This window comes from Apteryx mantelli, chromosome 6 (assembly GCF_036417845.1).
Source record: "Apteryx mantelli isolate bAptMan1 chromosome 6, bAptMan1.hap1, whole genome shotgun sequence".
Lineage (NCBI taxonomy): Eukaryota > Metazoa > Chordata > Aves > Apterygiformes > Apterygidae > Apteryx > Apteryx mantelli.
This window is the reverse complement of record NC_089983.1, coordinates 32,022,603-32,047,016: the sequence shown is the minus strand read 5'-3', so window position 1 is coordinate 32,047,016 and position 24,414 is coordinate 32,022,603. Positions and strand designations below refer to the sequence as shown.

The 24,414-nt window shown below is 37.4% G+C and overlaps 1 protein-coding gene across 5 annotated transcripts in view; it reads right to left on the bottom strand.

Moving 5' to 3' along the window:
* Positions 1-1,123: 1,123 nt before the first annotated feature.
* Positions 1,124-24,414, bottom strand: part of PLA2R1 (phospholipase A2 receptor 1) — a 46,672-nt gene continuing 23,381 nt past the window's right edge. For 3 of the 5 annotated variants that reach the window (XM_067299136.1, XM_067299141.1, XM_067299137.1), the window contains 19 exons: positions 23,163-23,365; positions 22,720-22,865; positions 22,128-22,212; positions 20,817-20,949; positions 20,305-20,340; positions 19,633-19,790; positions 16,839-16,903; positions 16,366-16,469; positions 14,878-15,020; positions 13,814-13,931; positions 12,757-12,911; positions 12,045-12,189; positions 8,994-9,232; positions 8,274-8,442; positions 6,720-6,860; positions 6,171-6,287; positions 5,557-5,733; positions 4,722-4,751; positions 1,124-4,529 (listed from right to left, as the gene is read on the bottom strand). In XM_067299136.1, the coding sequence (XP_067155237.1) occupies positions 4,312-4,529; positions 4,722-4,751; positions 5,557-5,733; positions 6,171-6,287; positions 6,720-6,860; positions 8,274-8,442; positions 8,994-9,232; positions 12,045-12,189; positions 12,757-12,911; positions 13,814-13,931; positions 14,878-15,020; positions 16,366-16,469; positions 16,839-16,903; positions 19,633-19,790; positions 20,305-20,340; positions 20,817-20,949; positions 22,128-22,212; positions 22,720-22,865; positions 23,163-23,365 (2,582 nt within the window). In that variant the 3' untranslated portion in view covers positions 1,124-4,311. The remainder of the gene's footprint in view (positions 4,530-4,721; positions 4,752-5,556; positions 5,734-6,170; positions 6,288-6,719; positions 6,861-8,273; positions 8,443-8,993; positions 9,233-12,044; positions 12,190-12,756; positions 12,912-13,813; positions 13,932-14,877; positions 15,021-16,365; positions 16,470-16,838; positions 16,904-19,632; positions 19,791-20,304; positions 20,341-20,816; positions 20,950-22,127; positions 22,213-22,719; positions 22,866-23,162; positions 23,366-24,414) is intronic. The other 2 variants (XM_067299139.1, XM_067299140.1) reach the window with 1 other exon arrangement.

Here is a 24,414-nt window from a genome sequence, read left to right as displayed (position 1 = left end):
CCCGATATTGCACTGATTGCCAAGGAAATGACATCCCAGCTCCAGAACAGGCCTCTCTCTTTCTGGAGCTGAGGATTTAGAAACTTGTTGCTGAACATGTTCAATTCAGCTTGTAAACAAAAATTTCTCCTTATATATAAAGTGGCCTGGAGCAAGGGTATGCCATGGATTTCATTTCAGATGGTTTATTATTACAAGAAACTGAGGATGCGTGTTACTACATTAAGGGAGGGGTGACAAGATGGAAGGAAAAAAACGGGGGCTAATTAACGGGAATTTGTGTGCTGGTGCCCTGGGAACAGGGTGGGAGAGCCAGGATACTCCCCAGAGCGGGTCTTGTCAAGCCATACGCAGTGTGCAAAACCTTTCTCCTTCCTTACGCTTCTGCAGACCGTGCTGCGCAGATTTAAAGCAGCACCGCAGCCACCATATATTTGTGGCTGGCAAGTGCGAGCGTGCAGGAGGGAGGAAGAGGGAGAGAAAAAGGGAGAAGGACCCCGAGCAAAGGAGGGCAGCGTGGCATCCAGTGGAGTCCCCGACTGAGCCTTGCTTAGGGGTCCAGGTGTCCCCCTTGCACCCACCGTCCAGCCGGGACGCGACGGCCGAGTCGGGCATCCCTCTCCCTCAGAGGTGCTGCAAAACTGCTAATGGGGCCAACGGACACGTTCTCCTCTGGAGCACAGTCTGCAAACATAAGCACATGGATTTTTTGCCAAATCCTAATTTGTGGGAGACAAAACCGTGTCATACATTGGCCTGAATGCATCTCTCTCTGGCAGGGATACCCCTCCCTCCCCAAAGCAAGCGAGGGGTGTGAAAATATCCAATACTTCCCTCTCGCTTAGCGATTCAAAGGGGCTGGCACGGCCCAGGAAAACACAGCCTTCACCTGATTCTCTTGCTCTGGTGAACCCAGTTCTTGGATGCAGCAAACACTTTGCCGCTGCAGCGGAAGCTACCACACCGCTGTCACTGCTTTTCCACCTTGCTCGCAGCAGAAACGAACGGGGGCCCAGGGCACGCGCCGCCTCGTCCGCTGCAAAGCCCGGGAGCTGCTGTCGCGAGGCACGAAAGCCTGGCAGCTAACTACACCTGGAGAAAGACTCAGACAAACCGCAGCACCAAAAGTTACTAGTCACACTTTAATTTTCCAGTTGAAATAATACAGTGAACCCCACTGCCACTATCATCAAGGTTGGTATGAAAATATATTCACCAAATTCTCAGATTAGGAATAGGACAGGAGACCTATGATTACAGGAAATGAAAGGAATGGTAATAAAAATCCAGAGCAAAGAATAGAAAACAATCAATGATTACATTCTTGCAATACCTGCAATTATAAAAGTTAAATGATGAAAGATTTTAAAATATTCCCTCACAGCTATTGCGAAGTCTGAAGAAAACACTGCTTCGACTATTTTTCCCTTAACATAAGATCATTTACATCAGAGTTAATGTTAGCCAATAATCACTATTTTGAGGGTAGAGTAGGGTTATTTTTTATATAAATGCCTTTCAAATATATTAAAATGATTGTAATATATTAAATGATTGTAATGTTTCAAAGAAAATTGATAAAATGCCTATGTCAAGTTTTGTGAAAAAATACACACCTTCATTCACAAAATGAAAATCTGACAAAGTATGCATAACTCGGTAACAGCATTATAGCCTGATAAATACATGTCCTCTGAGCTTACTCTCTTAAACAGAAGACATCCTGCAACCCACTCTACTTATTGTAAAAAGGCAGCATTTACACTTGTCAGTGAATTTGATGAAGGGAGATACATTGGTTTAAGCTCCTGCAACTATTGTTTAAGTAGGGGGAATCTTCATGGGGAAAGGAGAGAGGGTGACAAGCTATCACAGTTCACGTATATCAACAGCAGATGATCTGAAAATCATGATGATGATGAAAAGCTACAGTCCACAAAGTTTAATAGTGGACTTTGCATACAGTCCCATAGATAAAGCTACAGGCTTAAGACCAAACTTTGAAAACATTACTGAAGATGAATGTATGGGGTCAAACCATTAAAGAAAATATATACAGAGAAGCTATGTATATTTTACATGATGGAAAACATCAGATTAAGAACTTATAATAGCTACATCCATGAAAGTTATTGAAAACAGTAAGCTGAAAATTATACTGGGATCAAAATTCTCTATAGCCTCTTTGACAACATTTTAAATTCTGTAAACCAGCACAGAAATACACTAGGTACTTAAAAAAAAAAAAAAAAAAGAGCCTTGTGCATAATTATGACATGAATAGGCAATTTTTCCAAAGTTTCTAAAATTAGCCAGTCTACACAGTCATGTGAAATGTAACTAAAAGCAAGCCATTCATTCCTGTGTATATATACTATGCAAAAAATTTCAGTTGGCTTTGCCTGCTAGCTTAATTGTCACAAATGCATCTTCATCTTCATGCTCTTGCAAAATTGTGAGAATGAGTAATCTTAAAACAAACAAACAAAAAGCCCTACAATAAACACAGCCCTTCACATCAGCTTTTAGAGATGACTGAAGGGACAATAATTCCCTTCTGAGGTAAGTCTTCATTACTGACAATTTGTTTTTCCATGCTGCAATAAAAAACTCAAAATCCCCCAAAACCCTTTCAGATGTTTTCATGAACATGGTTAGAGGACCAGTTAGGGAGGTGGGAGTCCCACACAGAGAGTAAGTGTTTTTGTCCTAGACCACTGTCATTGAGGTAATGCAGAGACCTGAACCAGGATCTTTCACAACCATCATCCTAACGAACAATTTTTCAGTGAAATTTCACAGAGAAAATATTCTAGGATCTTTCTCAGATGAAAGACTCCTCCATTAGCACCTTAGTACGACCACGGAAAGTGAAGAATTTCCATCTGGTGGTCTGTTAAACTGAATTATTGCACTCTGACTAGAGAGACAACCACCCTTCGGGACTGCGAATGCAGCTCTCCCACGTATCTTCCTTAACTTTTGAAAGCAGGGGCTCAAATGTACATTAAGGTACCTGTACATTAACACTGCTTGCAGAAATACTGTAGGTGAACACTAAAGCAATTTATTACCATAACTTTAGCAACATTTATAATAACACTTTTTTTCAAACAGATATGGACTAAAACTGCGATTAGAAATAGTTGATGGGATTTAATTTCTGAAAATCAACTAGGCAAGAAATCTCATAGTTAAATCTTTAACAGGACACTGGAAGCATCTCCAGTGAATATACTAACTTCGGGATGACGAAGTCCATATGCTGTTATCTCTTGACTAATTTATTTTGTAACACCAAGTAGGGATGCTGAGCCAAATTAGGTAAACTCTGAAACTCCCAAATAAGAAGTGACTTCATCTCTCTACGAGCTTGGAAAACCACCTGGCAATATTCCACTGTCTGAAAAAGAACTTTGTTCTTTCTGCAGAAGGAGTAAGTGTTAAGAAAAAAACTATCCCATAATCCCTGGAAGATGTTTCAGGGTTCCTAAATTCAGGGCCAAATTTTAAATGTTGGCTCACAAACAGATTCTGCAATGTGTAAAAACAAAACACCAAAGCCCAAACATTCCTGAAGGAAAAAGAAGAAAACGCCGGCTGCCCTGAGGCCTCGGACACGATGGCCCACGTGAGCGGTTCCAGGTCATTTGGTGAATGAGCAGCCGGAGCTCCTGGCTTTTCCCAGGGGAGCCAATCTCTACACGACTCCCCGGTGCATCCTCGCTTAATTCTGCCACAGAGCAAAAGGGTCCAAGCCGGTTTCCACAAGCCTAAGCCTGAACCATCACCGCCAGCGCGAGATCGCCTGTCCACCTCCACCAGGGCAGGACCGGGTCTGGCACACTCAACCCCTGCAGAACAAGAATAAGGCAACCCCCTGCTTTTTTCCATCACAGCAGACAGTGGCGGTCCCTGTGGAGGTTTCCCAGGAAGCACGTGCCCCCCGGGATGCCCGAGAGCGGAGCGCAGACCGGCGACCACCGAGGACACTTGAAGGAACGGTGCTGGTTTGAGCAGGGGCTTCTGGTTCTCCGCTCCTCTCTGCCCACCGCGCGCCTTGAAAAGTTTCAGAAACGTGGCTGTACCGAGTTCACTAGGAGGGAAAGAGCAGGTGGCCGTTACTTCTCCCCACTCCCTGCTCTTCTGGCAGCATTTAGCCATTTTCATTGTCTTCCTTTGTCAGCTCGCCTGCGACCCAAAACCCTGAGAGGATGAGCTGGTCCGAGGTTGTGCCTGGCTCAAAAAATGTGCCATACTATAGAGTTTGGTGGAATATGGAAGAAGTGATTGCCTGGTACTTCTGAACTATTAATTGTTCTCGTTTCTCTCAAAATCAGAAATGAGGATGCTTTCTTCCAAAGCAGGAACGTCAGCATTAATCTGAGGAAAATAGGCATTTCTGACCCACAGTATCCTACTGAAGAGCCTGTTATTCTGTTTGTACAGGCACCACAAAAAAGTGGAGATGGCAGCCAGCATCACCAACGTTACTATAACAGCTAGAGCTGCAAGCCCACGGTGTGAAGCTGAAAGATAAAGACAGAAATTTTTATTAAACATTATAGAAAACATCTTATAGAAAACATCTTATTACTCTTTACATATCCCCTATATTAAATTACAAGTTTAACAGTGAAAATAATTACCTCACAAAATATCAACTCAAAATGTGTTATTACTCATTATAAAAAATTAAGAAAGTATCAGAGGGAACTTACATTTTTCAGAAGAAACTGCTGCATCAATATCTGAAATGAAATTCAGAATTGTCATAAAATTATCCATGGAATTAAGAGAACTTAATATATATACTCATTGTAAAATTGATACTCAGAAGACAATCTACATAAAACCACACAAGAGCAGCCTGTTCTCTGTTTAACTTTACTCACATCAATAGGATTACAACAGGCCAAGTTCAACACGGTTTAATCTGTCACCTAAAATTCCTTAAATTTAGTGGAATATATTAACTGACATTTTTGCAAGGATGAAAAGCAGTATTTACGCACTTTAAAAAAACATAAATGCATGAGCAGAACTGTGCAGGGGTAGATTACATCTAACTATCAAGTCCAACAGTGATTTTGGCATTTTGGGTGGGCTCTCAAAATACTCCAGCTCTTTCCCAGATGCACATTCCTAGTGGTTAGGTCTATGCAACTCCCCAGGGCTGTGCCTGCACGTACTGCGGGGTCTCCTGAGGCCACTCTGATTTTCTCTGGCGGCTCACAGATGCAAGAGGAAAGTCTGTCGTGGTCTTCACTAATGAAAAGGTTGCCAGGTTCCTCAAAACAAGATTACCCTGGCTGGTCTATGGATCCAGCAGTTCTCAGCAGTGCTGGGGAGGGATATAAACCGCCCACAATCTTCAGGCAAAATCACTGAAGAACTGCAGCCTTTGGAATCGGTTTGTTTTTTAAAAGGCATTTTTTCTAATACAAAGGGACAGAATTATTCAAATGAAAGGTAGGAGAAAGGAAGAGAGCAACAACAAACATGTGAAACGTTGGTTAAAAGCACAATATTGTCTTCTTTTTTGGAAACACATACCTGCACCCATTTTACATACAAATCCCTTTTTCTCTCTGCACGGAGATAATTGCCATACTCCATCCATGGTCCTCAGGCTGATACAGAAATTCCCTTTGAGATGGTCAAATTCAGGCTCCCTGATGCCCCAGTTAGAATAACTTAAAGGAGAACCATCAAACCAGGATACTGTCTCATCTAAGGGCAGAAGTGATAAATTGTTATAAAATATCATACTGTTTTAATAAGTATCTCTGTTTCAGTTGGCCTTACCCTAGCAAAGAAAATATTTTATTAAAGGAATGCCAGGATTTTGTCTGTTTGGCCACCAATTTCCATTTTCTTCAAGGACTTAAAAACATGTTACATAGTTGACACAGAAGGTAGCCTGTATTGCTTCTTGAATAAATAATAAAGGCATTCACATATACGCACATATTTTGCATTCAGACTATTAACAAATAATGATTATAGAAAGCTTGGCTATTTTTCCTACATCATAAACAAGTAATAAGCAGTGAAAAAAAAAACCCAAAAGATAACAGTGCTTTGGAACATGGTTACCAGCGTTAAAATAAAAACAAAATAAAACAAAACAGATTCTTATACTCAGTTCTCTTCCACCCAAAACTTACTGTCTGTAACAAGCAGAATGTTCAGCCAAACCATTTGCACAGAATAACCAAAACTATGCAGTTCTTCCAGAATAAAGGCATTTTCATCTTCATCTTGAATAGTTAAAAGATTAGATCCTACAGATTAAACACAGAATAAATTTTCAAACAATCCATGCCAAAAAAATATAACATTACATTTCAAAAATCTAATGTTAAGAACCTTAATTCAAAAGCTTAAAAATTCTGGTTATACTTTATAACATTTTAAATTTGCAATTAATGTGAATATGCTGATATAAAACTGTTCTCACATGATTTCAAAACAAGTTTGAAGAGAAAAAAAAAGCATTTTATACGCTTTTCCAGAAATTAATATTTTCACATGGAAAGGATCTTATTTTGATGTATGTTGTACTAGCCTCCAATTTCCTAGTTGGCTTGTTAGCTCTACCACCATTACCTTGAACTAGAGAAAAAACAAGCCATGATTTATGTCACTCTAAAAAATAACATTTTTTTAGCTAACAAGAAAAGATTACGTTTTATACCTAGAAAATAAATACTTACCTTGATTTTTGCAAACTTCATACGCTGTATCAAAACTTGTGCCCTGCAGAACTGTGGAAAAGCTGTAGCAATTGTTTTTGAATTTGATCCAGGGAACAGTTTTTTCTGAACATAAGCCTTTATAGTCAGTGAGTTTCTTTTCTGTGACAGAAATCACAGCACAGCTTTATTGGCACAACAAGATACACATTAATATAACATTCTACACATTGTTTTGAGATAATGTTAATAAGCATGTTATTGCATTATGTCTTTATATCCACTTTTCAAAGTCAGTACCTAAGGGCTGTATATACTGTATTTAAAACAGTAAAATTTGTTGTATTTCTGATCAAAAAGCTTGCTGTGTTTTAACAGTACTATCGGGATAATCTAACAAATAATGAGGTGCACAGGGAGTATAACAGGGCATGTCAGGGTATTTCTGAACGGCCCAACATCTCCCAGGGGCTGGGGATTTCCAAGGTCTGCGGAGCTTCTCTCCACTAAGCCGCAAAGAGGAGCTAATGCTGAGCACCACGGCACAGAGCAGAGTTTCCCATGGGGTAGAGTCAGACTGAGCCTCTCTAGCCTGCAGCGTACTGCAGCGAGGAGTCCCTGTGGCTCAGGTCAGCTTGCCACAAGCTCGCCTTGCAATACTCATCTTCACTTTTTGGTAGTGTTGTATTTTCCAGGTACATTACCTATGGTCTACGGTCTTATCCTTCTCTGCTAGAAAACACTATCTTTAAATATTAGATAAGCCTTAGGCAACATATGATTACATAATTAGACAAACAAATTAGAAAATTAGAGTCAGCTGCTATTACAAAAACCATGTTAGAGAGTAATTTTTATATTGAAGGATTCCAAAGCAGCTTTCTTCTCAACAGATCTGAAAACTATAATAAGCTCTGTGCTGAGCAGCTGGTAATCAATCCTACCAAATAGGAACTATTTTCAGAACTGGATGCTGCCAAAGATGCTGTGCAATCCTGGATTGAATGAAATTCCAGAATTGAATTCTGGGTTCAAATGAAGTCCAGGTAATTGACAGAGGATTGCAGGAAAGAAAGTCTATTTTAGGATGCAGGAAAATATTCTCTCCTTTACAAAAAAGGTTGCAAAATTTTTTGTGTGCAAGCAGTTGAGATTGGACTCTAATTTTTCACTTTGCCCTAAATGCTCATCTTCTCCCATCTTCGCCGTTAACTGCAGCAAACTTAATATAGTTCCCTCAGAGCTAGGTTATTAACAGTTATTGTTTTTCACAGATAATATAGTGTTCATTGAACAGTCAGCATAGTAATTTTCCTGTTATGAAAATTCTCTGTCCATTTTCTTACAGACTGGACCTGATTTCCAAAATTTTATGAGGAAAAAAAGGTTTCACAAATAGGGGATATAGTAAGGAAATGCCAGTCATATTTTTCAAGGCGAATATTTTTCTTTTTTTGATGAAAACTATCATCACTGCTTAGCCTCAAACCAACTCATTTCCTTTCATATACTTCCACTGTCAATAGACACATTTGCAGCTCCAAAAATTTAATATAAAACTTAACTCTGACTTACTAGGTGGCACATGGCAAACTGCTCCTTGCAGAAGTCGTTCACAGTTAGCACTTTTCCAGTGTCCCAACGTATCAATATAAACACAGCTGCCAAACGCCTGGGACTCATCATCTTCCCAGAAGGTAAACAAAGACTTAGTCCCATCCGACCATTCAAAGTTAAGCCCATTCTGCCAAAACAAATTTCAAATTATTTCTCTGATATGTTTAGCATTATATAAGCAATGTCTCTTCTTCCGACGTTGTCCTCACCAGATGCAACACAATTTCCTTTACCTCTTCTAAGGCTGGGTTATAAACAAAAGGCATAGCCAGCTTTCCAAGGATCTTCCCAAATTACTTCTGGGAGACCACAAACTACAGCTAAACCGCTATTTTAAGCAAAAGATTATTCAGTTCATAGAGCCACAAAACTGCAGACAAGTAATTTTAATGGTGAAGCTATAGGAGACTTTTTTTCTTGCAGTGTTTTTTTTTAAACATGTTTTCTATGCCTTTTAGTTTTCAGTTCTCATTGTTTTACATATTTCCAAGACCAAACTGTCTCTCATAAAATTTATATATCATGTTGCAAAAAACAGTTAGGCCTCAAGGGTTTGGGGGCCTCATTTCTGGATCCGAGCTGCTAGCAACTTCAAATGAATGATAAAGCTCATTAGCTCGTTACTGAAAAAAAGTCATTCAGAGAGTCATATTCATAGATACAGAATTCGTTACGTACATCCGAGGTAAACAGCCCGATCCAGTGGTTGTATCCCAGCCGATTCACAATGACCGTGAGGAAAGCCTGGTGGTACCGGTCTGTGATGCTGACCAACTCAGCTCCATGTGCCATGCAGGTTTTTAAAGCTGCATACCAGGTAAAATTCCCATGTAGTAGTTTATACGTTCTGTTTCCATATTCTAAAGAATCTGGCATAGGGTACATTTCAGATGCATTTATGACATGTCTGGATGTGTCTGTGAAAAACAGAGAAAAAGAATTTTTTTTTTTTTTAAACAGACAACTTCAACAAAGCAGAACAGTTCCTAAAGAATCAGCACTATCCTTAAAAATGAATGTAAAAATTGCAAACTCTTTAGTTTCAGTGAGGAACTCTGAAAATTAAAAAAAAAAAAAACGACTACCAGAACAGTATCTGAAATTCCATCACTGCACAAAACTGGTCATAGGAGTGAATGAGTTTAAAGTATAACAAAAAAGAAAACCTGGATGGAATTAGTTCCACTCACTTGATCTTTAAAGGTCAGTAAGAAATCACATGGGACCTGGGCATATCCCAAATGTCTAACAGCAGTGTGCTTCAGAGTGCTCGTAACCCCGATACCTTGCGTTTAATCTAGATCAGTTCTTTTTTTAAAGGGTTATTTTTAATCCTTTTCAAGATCAGTTTACAGCATGACAAAGTGTGGCCTCACAAATAATCATACTGGCACAACTGAGGGGATGACAGCAGGGCCTCAGGGTAGAAATAAGTGGTTGGGAACTTTTTTAGCTCATCTTTGTTATCCACGAACCAATGTAGGGAAGATCATAGTACTGGCACTTACAGAAATCCTCTGTGCATAGAGACTCAAGTCTCTTTGTTTTTATAATAAAAAATAACACAACTGTAAAAAAAAAACCAGAAGAAAAAGCAGACTTTATAGATTTAAGAAATAAAGAAAGAGAGAAAGAGAGAGAAAGAGAGAGAGAGAGAGAGAGAGGGTCTCCCACAAGACTCATGGAGACAGAGAACATCTCCACCCCAGCTCAGTCTGCAACGCTGCCAGGTTCACACCTCTATAGGAGATGGGAGGCAAATGGCATTGCTAATGTGCATGAAGTTTGACTGTATACTTTCAAAGACTCTTAAAATAGGCAGTGCCTCAGTTTTAATCCCATTTGTCAGTCTGGATTAATTATTCCTGTCTGTAAAACTTCACTGTGATTACAAAAGGAAGCGGTTGCTTTGCTAACTCAGTTCCATTTATGGCTAAGATGGGATGAGTATTAACAAGCATCTTATCACATTAAATAATTTCTTCTTTGTAATTCACAACTCATTTACAATTTAGAAATTGCTAAGCAAGAAAAGGTTCTGCCCCTAAGCTAGTGGAGGTATTGTATGCATGTCACTGCTTACAAAAAACCCTAAAAGGAGCATATGCACTGAGATGTTCACACAGTCCAGACCCAAGCATCACTAACACTTTACAGCATGAGTCAGATCTCCTGCTGGCTTCCTTCATTTTAATCTCCTACAGAAAGTAATTTGACAAAAGGGAGGCAGGATGTGGACAGAATGGCAGAAGCAAAGCCCCATCTCATCTCTTCCAGAAGTTTGGACATTTGAGCCAATTCAGCAGTTTGCTACTGCCAGCAAGAGGTCGTCTTGCTCCTCCCTCGCTTCTCTCCTTCCTGCTGCATATTGCTATGCACGGCTCCGGCGCTCGCGTCTCCTTGCACTCAGCCAATGCATCCCGCAAACACAGCAGAAAATGAAATCAGACCAAAAAAAAAAAAAAAAAGGCATCTTCCCTGCCAAAAGCCCCAGTGGCTCTGTCGCGCTCAAACTCAGCACCGCACACAGCAGGCGACGGCCCCACTGCCGCTGCAGCCCGGCAGCTCTCGTCCCTCCTGGGCTGCCTTGTAAAGCCTCTGCCATCCGCGTGAAGCAGCAGCAAGGGGTCGAAACGCAAACATTTTGGAGGAAAGCAAAGCAGAGCTGGGAAACGCTTTTGTGTACTATTCCTACACTGTGCGTAGAATTATTCCAGCAGTCCCCACAGCTGTTCTCATAATAAATGTCAAATATACGTATGGTTTGTATGAGCCACTTATGAGCACTGCCCAAAGCTTATTTGTTTATTCTACTTCTCCACTCATGCTCTCACCTCTTAGGCTAACAGCAGGAGTTGATCATCTCTCTAGACACAGAGCTTAACTAAGAGGTGGTATAAATAAGCCAAGCCACATTACGTACAGTGCTCAAGGACACATCCTTACAGGCTCAAATTACAGTCCTCCCCTCGCTGTAGAGCTAATAATTTGCTGCTGGGCTATTTTGGTAACATGCCCTGGCAGTTTCATGCTGGCACAGCTGCAGCAGCCCTTGGGACGGAGCTCAAAAACTTCCTGCACACTCTTGGAAAAGTCGGCGTCTCGTACCCCAAGAGGCACCTTTGGAATTGAGCTTGGGGAAAAAACAAACCAACCAACTCAAAACAATGCGTGTTCCCTGCAAAAGCTTTGTGTTTCTGGCAAGCGAATATTATGGTAACAGAATTAGAAAAGCGTGAAATGAAAAGCCAAACTGCATTTGATTAGCCAATGAGTCTAGACTGTTCACAGAAATACTTTTTTTAGAGCCTAGTCTGATCTAGTTTTGCAAGACCCACAAAAACTAAACCAGAAGATTTTCATTTAAGTTACCCACAGGTTTGCCTTTTGTAATTTCATGCTGTTACTCTGCTTGCAATGACACACAACATGAAATTTCATCTCCCTTCTAGAATCTAAGATATGCAACAGAAAGTTCAAAGTTAGGAACAAAATTTAACACCAAAATAATTTTTTTTACAAATTACTTCTGCATCACAGGTAATGCTTTATTAAACATTGTAGAGAAAGTTTGTCTAACTACCAAGTAAAACTACCTTAGAAATCTTTTATATTCCTGGTTTTATAGACACCGATGGTAAGCTAATCCTAGATGAAAAGAAAGTGAGTAAAATGAATTAAACATAGTAAGAAAGGAGAACAAAAGCAAAACAAATAACAAATCCTTACCCTGAGTCTTTTGGCAGATAAAACCATAATTTTTCTGACAGTTTTCTAAGTACCATTTTCCCGTAAAATAAAAATTAGGGTTATTTGATACCAGCGTACATAGCGGAGCTTGCTCTTGAGTGTTGGCACTGTTATAACGCTGTCTCTGTAATCAACATAGAACTTAACAATAATTAAAAAAGACACTGTCTAAAAACAATGCATAACTGATTAAGAATAAAAATGATTATTATTACCAATTTAGAAAAATAATTAGCTGAAAGTCACTGAACAATTTAAAATATTTAGGTAGAACAATGAACATCCCCATAAATACAATTTGAAATAACAACCTCATAATAAAAAAGTCACAAAATTTCACTGAACAAACTAAAAGTCTACTGACTAACTTGATGTAAAACACCACAATAAATTAGGAAATTCACAATCTTATTCCGCAGTTTTGCTCAGAGCTAGTGTAAGATGTGGACCATATAATTTAAACTTTGGTGCTTATAAGCAATTGCAAGAGAATGTGACTATAACCACAAACTGCATAAATAAATGTCTAGATAGTGCCTTTTTTTGCAACCACTAGTTACGCTCATAAATCTGCACCCACAGTTGTTTGAAGTTGCAAAAACTGAGAGAAGAGTCAATTGCTGTAACTAGTTAGGCCTCGTCTTTGTGGCAATTGTGATTATTATGGATAAAACAACAATTTCTCACTGACCATAAAACCCCTGGAAATACTTACATGTACTGCTTCAACTGGAGACCAGTTGGAATATGCTGGAGAATTTTCATTCACCCATTTTTCATAATCATCACTCTGCAAACCAATCCAAACACTAGTTTTCCGTCCAAATAGATTCATTGTTATGAAAGCTGGAAAATGAAATAGGAGTAAAATATCAAATATAATTTACTGCTAACCTTTTAGGCATAGCTGAAGACTCTCCTAACACAGTAGAGCACTGAGAAATATAACTAATGACCAATGACATTATATATTTAATAGAAAGTAAGAACGTGAGCTGCATTTTATTTCTGCCTAATTATAAAATGAGTTAAATTGATGAATTTCAGCTGGGTGAGGATCTAGCACATTAACTAATAAGTCTTCCAGAAATTTTCACAGTAGTTTGAACAACTTAAGCATTAGTTCAGGATACCATCTCTTTGAAAAAGCCTTTCTAAATTTCAGTCGAAAATAAAACTTCTCAAATAAAGATAGACGATTATATTCTCTCCGCCCTCAAATAAAAGAAGTTTTACAAATATATCAAATTTAACCACAGATTTTTATGAATACAGATCATAAAGACATCTGAATGCGCTGACATTCACTTTTCTGAAAGTTCCAGCCCAGATCTTATGTGCTATATTATAGATCAGATTTTATACTATTAAAGGACAAAAATGGGACTGATTTTACAACAGTATGATGTTGCATTCATAATATAGGAATTTTACAACGCAAATCGTTAAACAGATGTTCCTTTATTTTTGGAATGTTTAATTCATTTGTCACTTCTTTTGGTACAAAGTACAACACAAATTACAATTAATCCCCAGAACATACCTTTCCTTTAATCCAGTGATATTTGATTCTTTACATTTTGGGAAACTGGGAAAAAGAAACATTACTAACTTGTTTAAAGCAGTAGAACTACAAACAGGGTCGGAGCGTTCTTTGTTCATAACTCTGTACCTAAGATTAAACTCTACTACAGCATCATAATGAAGATGAAATTGTATTTATTTCAGAAGTATTTTCAGAACGCTACCTTGTTCCATTTCATCTTCAAGAGAAGCGAGTGACCCATCATATCTACTGCAGAACGTTTGTGCAGAGTACCAGCTTCTCAAGTGGTCGGGATCCTTTGGAATTTGTATCAAAAAGCACTGTTTCAAAAAATAAAAGGCTTGTTTTTCCTCCAGTGTAAAAACTATTTAGCAATTACTAAGACTGCTGGGTCCACACCATCCAATGAGGACATGCTTTTTCAGTGTCCAATGCTTCCTGCCCAGGCTGCCAAGAAGAGCAAGTCTTGAATATCATCAGGTGGGCCAGAAAAGATCTGAATCAGTGCCACTCAAACATTTCACACACTTTACTGAAAAGTAAATACTTCATTAGTTTCTGTTCTGCAATGGATCTCTCCTAAATTCTTGGTATCAATTTTCAGCTGCTACCAATTAGACTTGGAGTCAAATCAGTTGTTTAAAGGTAAATACCTCTGGGTTAAAGCTATCCTTGTAGCCATTGCAGTTTAGCACTGGGATAAATCTGGTCACCCTCCATGCCTGTTGCTATTAAGGAATGCATGCATTTAAGAGAAGCCTGAAGAAATAATTGCCTTTCAACCTTCAATTGCAAATAGACTTTGGTTTATAATTACCTTTGATGAACCCTATTTGAAACAACATCTTTAGGAGGATGACAACAGTTAGGGATCCATTTAGTATAAGGAGATGTCAGAGTTGTTTTTTCAGGCCATTAAAGCCTCTTAGAGTTGTCATAAATGAAAAAGAGAACATGGAACACTCTTTTTGACAGCAAACGCACAAATACACTTGGATAGATTTGCATATATATGAATACTCATTTCCTTGAACTAAAGTAAAATTTTTAACACTGTATTAAGGCAACTTATGTGTGCAAAGCTGCTAAATAACCACAAACCTTTGTATCATAAACCTCTGTATCACTGTGTCAGTATTTATATATCTAAGGGCCCTACTTTCAACAGAGAAGAAAATCTTCAAATATTGAACAATCTTTAAGAAGTCCAATTTGTATCATAAATACATAATGCATTTTGAATAATCAAAGAAAAAATTGTTTTACTTTGAATCCGAAGTGCAACCAGCCTTTGGGACACAGTCCTTGTTGGTTCTGGTCTTTTGGAATCTCTTTCTCTATTTTCCATGCAAATTTACGTTTACAAATACAGGGAAGAGAAACAGTACAATTTTCATCACCCCAGAGTCCTGTGGAAAAAAGATTATAAATTTATTTAGAGCAGAAAAATTGCAGTTCAACACTGACTTGAGAACTAGAAAGGATTTTTTCTTAGTGAGCTCAGACAGTGTTAAGGCTACACTTTACTGGTCAAGTAAGACAAGATTCTACATCAAATGCATTTGAAGATATCACATTGCAGTGGATTTGATGGCTGAAGGGGTTGCAATTTTTATTCACAGTTTGATTTTAAGTTTAATCAATTCCTTTACACCAAGTCACATAACATACGCCTATATCATCATGTATTTAAAAAAGATATTAATGCTATGCAAAAAAAAGAAATATATAGAAAAGATGCCTTCCAGATAAAATGTTTTGACTTCCTTTCACTGAAAATTGTTGGCAAGATCCAGGTACTGACATAAAATGCTGACATGCTTGAAAGGAAAATACATTTTTCAGTGGAAAACAGTGCTATCAAAAATTTGTTGACCAGTTCCCATCTGTCAGCCAGCTGATGGGGGAAGTCCTTTTAACTGATACTAACTATAGTATCTCAACTCAAGCATTTGAAAATCATGAATCAGAACTGCAAGATTATGTATGAAAAAAGGGTTTGCATTTTTCCAGTTTTGTATTTTGATACTGGGATTACAAGAGTGCAACTGGATTAAATTTTTTCAGCTCTTCTCACAAATACAAAGAAAATTATTTTTGCCATGGAAGCTGAGATTTTTACATTATCATATGACTTACACATCTTAAGAGAAAACAGACTGTGAGATAATAAAAATCACTGGAACTGGCAACATTAACTTATTTTGATTATTGTAGCAAAATACAGATCCTAGTGATGATGTAAAGGCTAGCACCATGGGATAACAAAACATGGTACCCAAAATCACTCAGCTAATTGGCTGTAGAATCAGAAATAAGCTAGAGACCTGAGTATTTAAAGTTGTGTGCTGATATAAAAAACAGTTTATAACAGTAGGAAAAATTGTTGCTCAGTTTATCTGGCTCATTTGGATATGAGAAAACTGACTGTGAAAACTGGCAATACATCAACATTTATGCTGTGCCACATGAAAGATTCTTAAGTAAAACAAAGATTCAGTACCATTGGAGTATTTATTTTGACATTAGACCACTAGAACTATTAACATACTTTTAGGTCCTATGCCCTAGCAAATTCATGATATTTTGCTATTCTTTTCTTAACCATAAAAACAGTTATCCAAATGCTAAACACATAACAGGACTATAACAGTAAGGATTACACTTCTTGAAAGCAATTTAAAAACGTAACTCCTCAGGCCCACAACAGAATCAACTTACAAGTCCTGCAACAAAGGGAAATATAAAATAGACCTGTTTGTGATGAAATGAAGCCACATCTTTTCCCTGGTTTATGCAGATAAATTTCTCTCCCTTCGTTCCAGTTCTGGTATGTCACTGGTGATTCATCTCTCCAGCTGCACAGAAATGTTAAGAGTGTAGTTACATGTTTTCCTATCCTTACCTAAAATACTACCTACATTAGAAATTGTTGCATGCAGACACAGGGTAGAAAGCTCCCTTTAATTAGCTAAGCATTAAAAAAACACAGCAAGGTTGATATTCATGACTTTGGCTTACATCTTTTATACCCCTTTCAGAAGAAATACTGCAAAATGGAAATAAATTAAGGGTAATATATTCTGAATAATTTTTACATGAGAATTTAAGCTGCCTCTTGAATATCACACTCAGTCATCAAACAGTTTTAGTCTATTAAAATGAAGGGCAGCTTGTAAAAAAGACGTGGCAATTACAACCCAGGAGCAGCTGAAGTGTATTCGTACCGAAATTCATCACTGAAGTTTTCTGCGTGCAATCCAATCCACCAGCGAACATCACTATTCGATAGCTATAAAAAAAATAATTTGCCATATATTTAGATATGTAGTTGCCCTCTTAAGAAGTCATTAACAAACTTGCAAAATTAGATTCTGTCTGTACTCAGGTGAACAGCATCTCCTTTGGATTTCAGCGGGAACAATAGGTGCTAAAACTTGCCTGTGTTAATTTATGCAGCTACTCCTATTGACTTTAACTAAGTTATTCACTACAGGAGAGCAGGATTTAGCCCCAAGTTTACACTGGATTGCTGATGTATCTTCTGTAAACAAGGTTGTCAATTTTAGGAATTTACAGCCTATCCAGCCTGAAAATTACTGCAGTCTTAGACAGGAATTTGTTTTTCTTCAACTACTAAAAAACAGACAATTATTAAACTTATAAAATGTAAATATTTCCATTTACCATTAAAATACTTCCAGTTGTTAATATTTCCAAACTGTTTTCTATGCATATTTAACTGACTTCTTATAGCTCGTACAACAGATTCACAGCAATGCTTTTCAAACCACTTTCAGTTCTCATGAAAGGTTCTGGATTCCCACTCCGAAAAAGCAGAGTATTATCTTTAAGTCACAGAAATGATATAATTCAAACAGCACAAACAGGCACTATTTAGCACCGTGCTAACTTGATTCTGCCTTAAACCACGAGCAAGATTCATTTCTAGGGTGAGTTAGTCACTCAGAGGTCACAGCTTTGGGATCTTTGGGAAACAGTCCACAAAGCAAAAAAAATCTTTGAATATGCAGGACACTGGAAAAGCCATGCTGCCTATGAGGAGCACTTATTTTTTCCAGAAAAAACTGAAGCGCGGCCTGTGTTATGGTAGCCACACTGTGCTTGGAGTCACAGTTGGGATCAGCTTACATGACAACATGAAATGAAGAAAATAGACAATCCTGACAAAAAAAAAGACTCTAAGAAATGCTCTCTGATTTGGTATTGACTGGCCCTCAGTTTGGTTTTCTAATCATAACATTCAGGCTATGGATTACGGTTTTCAAAGAAATAGTGAAAATAAAGAAAATGCAATTTCAAATTCCATGTTAAGGATTTTGACAAAGTTTCTAATGGCTTATGTGATCTCAGCTGAAGAGCACACACAAGTACATTCAGACTGCCTAGTATTATTTTAGTGATTGTCATCCTTACTTCTGCTTCCATAGGAAACAGAATTAGATTCAGCGTTTCAGTCACTTAAGGACACATCTGGCTATTCTAGGAAAGCTTAGCCAAAAACAGCAGGCTTTAAAATAGCATGATCTTTCATATTCTGAGATGAAACTTCAGGAAAATTAGTCCAGTTTCAAGTCCCAGTGAAGTAAACTTAGCTTCCTCATGACATAATGCTTATAAATTTCTATAACACCCACTACTTATTTTAATTATAAAACTGTGTTTGAAAGATCTCTTATAAGTTAATACGACTTTAAAGAAGCATTCTGATCAGTCATTTTAAGTGATCTTAAGTTGAAAAAATACATCGTTTTTAAAGTCATACATGTTCAGTTTTAATTAAGACCGTAATTACACCAGAGTACAGTCTGTAAGAAACGTGGATGAAGACATTGTATCCAATTAGGCTGTTCTTTCACTATGTTATTTCAGCCATGAATTGTTGGTTTAAAGCTGGTTCATCATGTTTCAATACAAAATTCTTTCAGTAACAGTTAAAAATGGTTCATAATTCATTGGAAACTTAAAAATCTTATTACAAAAATTCCACTTCTGTTTTCTATTTTAAGTTAAAAGCAGAGAAGACTATGCAATGCAAGCAAAACTAAATAATTACAGGTAAAGAGCTTTTTTGACTTAGTACTGGTTGTTCTTTTAAATACTAGGTTTTGTTATTCTTTTATATTACAGCTGTATAATTTTTGCCCTCAATAAGGCAGAAAAATCATAGTTTTTCCTTTATTGTCTTTTCTTTTTGGTATTTTCCTTATTTCTTTTTTTCCTGAGAATACCTGAAAGAAAACAGATTGTTTTGGGGGAATTCATCTGCTTCTGCAGCTATTTCTTGGGTTGAAATCTGTTTGTTACATCACAGTGGTTAGTACAGAAATTCTGCTTTCATACAGAAATGGGAATTTAGAGTCAGATGTCTTTTTTCCATATAAATATGCTTAGTAACAAGGGGTCTGATTCATACTTGATCATACAAAGGTGTGGAAATATGGGAATGATGCCCAAGTTGGCCTACACAAAGGAGAAGTTAATCTATTTTGCAAGGCCATAAGCGCCCAGCTCTGGGGTTCAGAGCTCTAGATTTGATTAAGGTGCAAGGAAATCAGTAGTTCTTCATTCTTTGTCAGCTCTCTCCAAGAGCAACCTCTCAAATCATCACAGTGAAGATTAAAACTATAAAGACTGTTTCAAACATCTGGACATATTGTCCACCTGATGCTAATATATCACCTGAAACGTCCCTCAGGTTACCCAAAGACCAGCTGTAACTCCCTCTATGGAAACTGAGTGTAATTGTAGAACTGCATGGTGATACTGCTAACCTTACTGCACTGAACTCTCCATCTTCTCCAAATCAAGAGAAATCCTGATGGATGCAAAATCACCACGTGAATGACTAAGGAGCCACAAAATTCAAAGAGAATGCAGCTGAGGGGGTATCTGGGTCCCCTTGGTCATGCATGGATGGGGCAAAAAGAAACTGGTAAAGATGTACACTGCATGCAAGACATGCATGCACAGACACTTCTGCAAGGTAGTTTTTGTTACCTTCTTTATTTTATTTTGAATAAAGGCTTGTTCCCCAGGAGAATTTATTGTTGCTATTCCACTACGAAGCCAGCCACAGATAAACTCGAAGCTGGTCCAGTCTGCAGGATTTACATGGAAAAGATATTCTGCTCCTTGGTAATATGACCATGGCAGTTCTGGAAAACAAGCAAAAGAATCAGTGCTGTGCAGGTTTAAACTTCATTTCACTTCTTATTCTTTGTGATCAATGTGTCTCGTTTTCAGCAACATATCACAGGACAAATATTCCACAACTAACAACAGAACTGTATTTGACATCAAATTATGAAATCACATGGATACTGAGTATATTTCTGTTTTACATGGTATCTTGTAATACTATGGTAACTATAACATGGTTGTCTGGACTTTGCAAAAAGGCAGTTTTAATGTGATGGAGTGGATATCACACTCCTGTGCTCATCACTTGCCACATTCCTTTGCCTAACTTGAGTAGTATCTTATGTTTCAGCATTCCCAAACAGAAGAGTGGCAGATTTAGATATCTAGCAACAACAAGTGCCTACAAGTTACTTAGTGTAAAATTTTAATTTAAAACATTTTAGTTATTTTATTTTACCTAATAGCTTAAATTACATTTCCAAATTATAATGTTTCAAGATGTGAAAAAAGAAAACAGTGTTCTCATACCAGATATGTACCAATTCGGATTCTTTGGTTTAACACCTGCAAAATAAATGAAGTAAAACATTTCTGATTAAGAATAAAAACTGATATTTCACTCAAATTGCTTTTACCACATGGAGAGAATTTAATAGCAGTTATGAAGACCGTCGCTATTCTGGTTTAAACACAAAAAAAAAAAAGAGTTAAGCATGGAATAAAATAAAATAGTTGCCACAGTTACTAAACAACATTTTTAGCAACATTTATAAATTTTCAGAACTTTTATTATCTCCTACTGCTAATCACTGCTAGCCATTTTTAAACTACCTGCACATATCATGCCTGTTAACTGGTCCTCAAATCCTAGAGGCTGCATGCAGCTTTGCTATGATTTCACACAGAAGACCAATGAAAAGAACTCCAGAGGTGGATTAAAAAAAGTCTTTTAGATATTTTTACTTGTCTCCTCTGGTTTACAAATAATAGGTTTAACAGGCAGTGTATGTTAATCAAAAAGTAGTGTTTAGTTCTTTCACCTTTTGGTATTTTGCATATCCATTCACGCTTTTCATTGCAGTGTGCTGGAAAGACTGTTCTATTTACTTTGAACACAGCACAGTTTCTTGAGTCATCTTCAACATACTTGCTCTCCAGAAATGAAGATACAACCTGAAAACAGCATATTTATTACCTTTCACCAGCAATCTGAGATAAAGCATCTCAAAATCTCACTATGGAGAAAAAGGAGCGATTCAGAGGTGTGTCTGTGGTAGAGCATAAGTAGCTTCCAGACTACTGAAGTAGAGCATCACCTAATTATGGTGGTAAAATCCTAAAATGGGGCCCATAATCATGTCCTTCCAGTGTGCTAATCAACTTTCCCATCTTATATCAAAGTCCTTTTTCCATATAAGTAATTGAAGAGCTATGAAAGCTAACAATTTCTTGACATGATTGACAGTGGTCACCCAAAGCCTAGCAGCATTTCCTTTTGTTCAGCATGTTGCATGATTGAACTTCACACTTACTTTCTGAAATCACTTAAATATTGATGGTAGAGTTGGCACTGTACTGTTAAGGCTGAAAACAAAACTGACCCTTCTGCGTACTCCAAAATCCAATACTTGTTCAAAGAACTTTCAAGTTTGACATGCAGTACACGTATTACAGATACTGCCAATTGAACAAGGGGGTCCTAGAAACATCTTGCAAACTCATCTGATGACAGACTCAGCTTTCCTTCGGTTTGGCTGAATTGACCAACCTTTTTTTTCCCCCCCCTTTATGGTCTCACAGGGTTCTAATCACACTTCTCAGCTGGTCAACATTTAATTCCCAGGTACTAACTGTTGGCTAGCATGTGGCACCAACATCTTTGAGGATGTAAAATTAAAAGTGGTATTAAAAAAGGAAAGATTTAACTTTGAATGCAGGCATGAATCTAGCAGTCACAGGACAAATAACACATATAAGCACAGCCCTAAGGCTTTCCAAATAGTCACCTTATATACATGTGTGATAACTCTGCCTTTATATTCTAGCAGAGAGGAACTGCCTATACCTGGTCCCAAGTTAAACACAACCTGCTTTGCAGGAAAGCCCACATCTGCAAAACTTTATAATCCGACCAAAATCCTTTCACTGTTGCATAACCCTTTCGCACAGGGAGCTATTTTGAGAGTATACTATTAATCCTATTGTAAGAATTACTTTAAATAAAGTATGTGGGCATTAAAAAAAACAGTTTTTCTGGACACCATTTGTCTTTTCACATGGTTTGTTTCTGTGAACTCCTGCTCAGATATGATTTGAGAGGTTACTGAAATATATAGTATGCACATATTTACAGGTGTTCCATCAGACCACTGCCATGCTCCTTCAGAAAACGGGTTTTTTTTATTAAATCCAATCCAGAACTGTCTTTCTTCTGTCCTGTGATAAAAACAAAAAAAAACATTTCTGACACACTTTTTTCCTTCACTATTTCACAACTTATTTTTTTATATAGTGTAAATAACCTTATTAAATTCTTGTTGAATTTACTCTATCATACTGTAATGCACATGCACTTATTAATATTTTGGGGTTCCTTGAAACAAATTTTTTTTTACTAAAATGTTAAATTATAATTCTAAAGAGGAAAACATCTAAAATAGTAGTAAAATTGTGTAACCTCCATTTCAGCTGGTGAATGCTAACTCACAGGAATGTCATTTTGACTCTAACAGTCGCTCTACATCTACTACAAAGAAGATCTTCAAAAAGAATCATATTTCAATGCTGCTATTGCACTTCTTTTCACCGATTTCTAAGTTCATATTAGTCAACAGGAGAGACTTCAGTTATATGCCTCTAGTAAGGAGGACAGGAGGAATTAATTTATCGATTCTTTTCTACATTCCAGTATGTTTAAAATAAATTGTTGACGTTAATAATTACCTATCAAAAATAGTATATAATAAATTGTTCAAAAACTCTTCTTCGTAGATATGGGTAAAACTAGCAAGATGTGCTCCAAAATCCTGGCATAATGCTTCTGCTTCATCCCATGTTCTTCTCGTCAGAACTTTCTCATTGTGAAATATCTGCAATAAAATAAACACCTCTGTAAAAAGGGTTGATTTTGGAGGGCAGTGGTTTCAGAAGCCCATAAAAATCAAATATTATTTGCAGGTTCTCCTACAATAAAGGTATATTATCCCAAGTATAGTTCTGTTTCAAATCTTAAGTCTTTCATTCATTTTAAAATGCAGTGAAGGATGGTAATAATTAAATTTTGTTTGCTGATTAAAAGAAATAATGCTTTATCAAAAATATTTTAGAAAAGGCATGAGAAAATTGATGTAGAAACAGAGAAACTCAAAGCAAGTTTGTCTTTTTACCTTGTAGCAGCTGAGCAGACTACTGTCTGACTCCCATCCAAAATAGCAGGAACTCAAATGTTTTTGAAAAGTAAGCTCAGGTTCTTCATAAGATGAGATTTTTTGCTTACACAGTGACATTGCTTTGAAGTTCTTACAGCTTTTCACCTCCCAATAACCAACAGGGTTCCCTCCTTGCATAGCCACACATCCTCCAGAATGGCCTAAAATAAGGAAGTGGGAATTGAGTATCAGTATAAAGCACCTGAACTTTGTGAATTCTGTGAATTTTGGTGAAGCGATTGTTCTGTTGGCATCGGGTCCTGGGTACGACCTTGATGAACTTACGAAAATAGCATATTCTCTGTTCAGTGACCCATTTATAAGGCTGTCTGGGCTGACCTGAGCTTGTAAAATGAACCATGATATAGAATTCTTTTCACAAAATGCAGGAGATAAAAAGCAATTTTAAAAAGTATGTTTAGAAAATGCAGTAGTAAAGCAGTAAAAGTAGAGAGACCAAAATTCAGAAGCTATTAGTGATCTGGAGTGCTTTAATTTTTGTATCTCTATTCTGAGGTATCACGAAAAGGCTTAAATTTCAAAGGATGAACAACATAAATTCTAGTTGTCCCCGAGTCATCTCAAAAGTCAAAAACTTGGCCACAACATCACTGGTCACATTTGAATAAATTTTCCAAGATTCTGCAAGTTAATGCATTATTTCATTTTTTCAATTTTATTTTCTTAGAATGTTTTCCTTTAAATTACTATAAAACAAGCAAAAGCAAACAAGCAAACTGGGTATCATAAAACTGTATTTGCTAAAGGGAATGAAAAAGAAAAAACTTCTACACAGTGTTTTTATTGCTAGAAATCTATCTAAGACAATCTCTCCCCTCTTCTTTCATATAAAAGGCAAACTTATGATCTGTGACTGTTATTGAATAAAATTCAATACTTCTTTGGGACCTACTTCTGGTAGTCTCAAAAAGCCATAACGGCCTATTTGAAGGGCTGTAAAAAAGTGTATGAAAATCCTTTTACAGACAAAAAAAACCCCAAACAAACAAAAAAATCCACATTCCTGCCTGATTCCATCTTTTCCCAGAGAGTGCTGCTGAAAAGGAGATTGCCTTCAACTCACAAGTTTTCACACTATTCTTTGCCCTCATGACAGCAGATGGAGAAAATGGGGTTAGAAAATAATCTACCCCTGTGCAGAGCCCTAAAATGTCCCGGTTTGGCTGTGCCTCTCCTACAGCTGCCAACT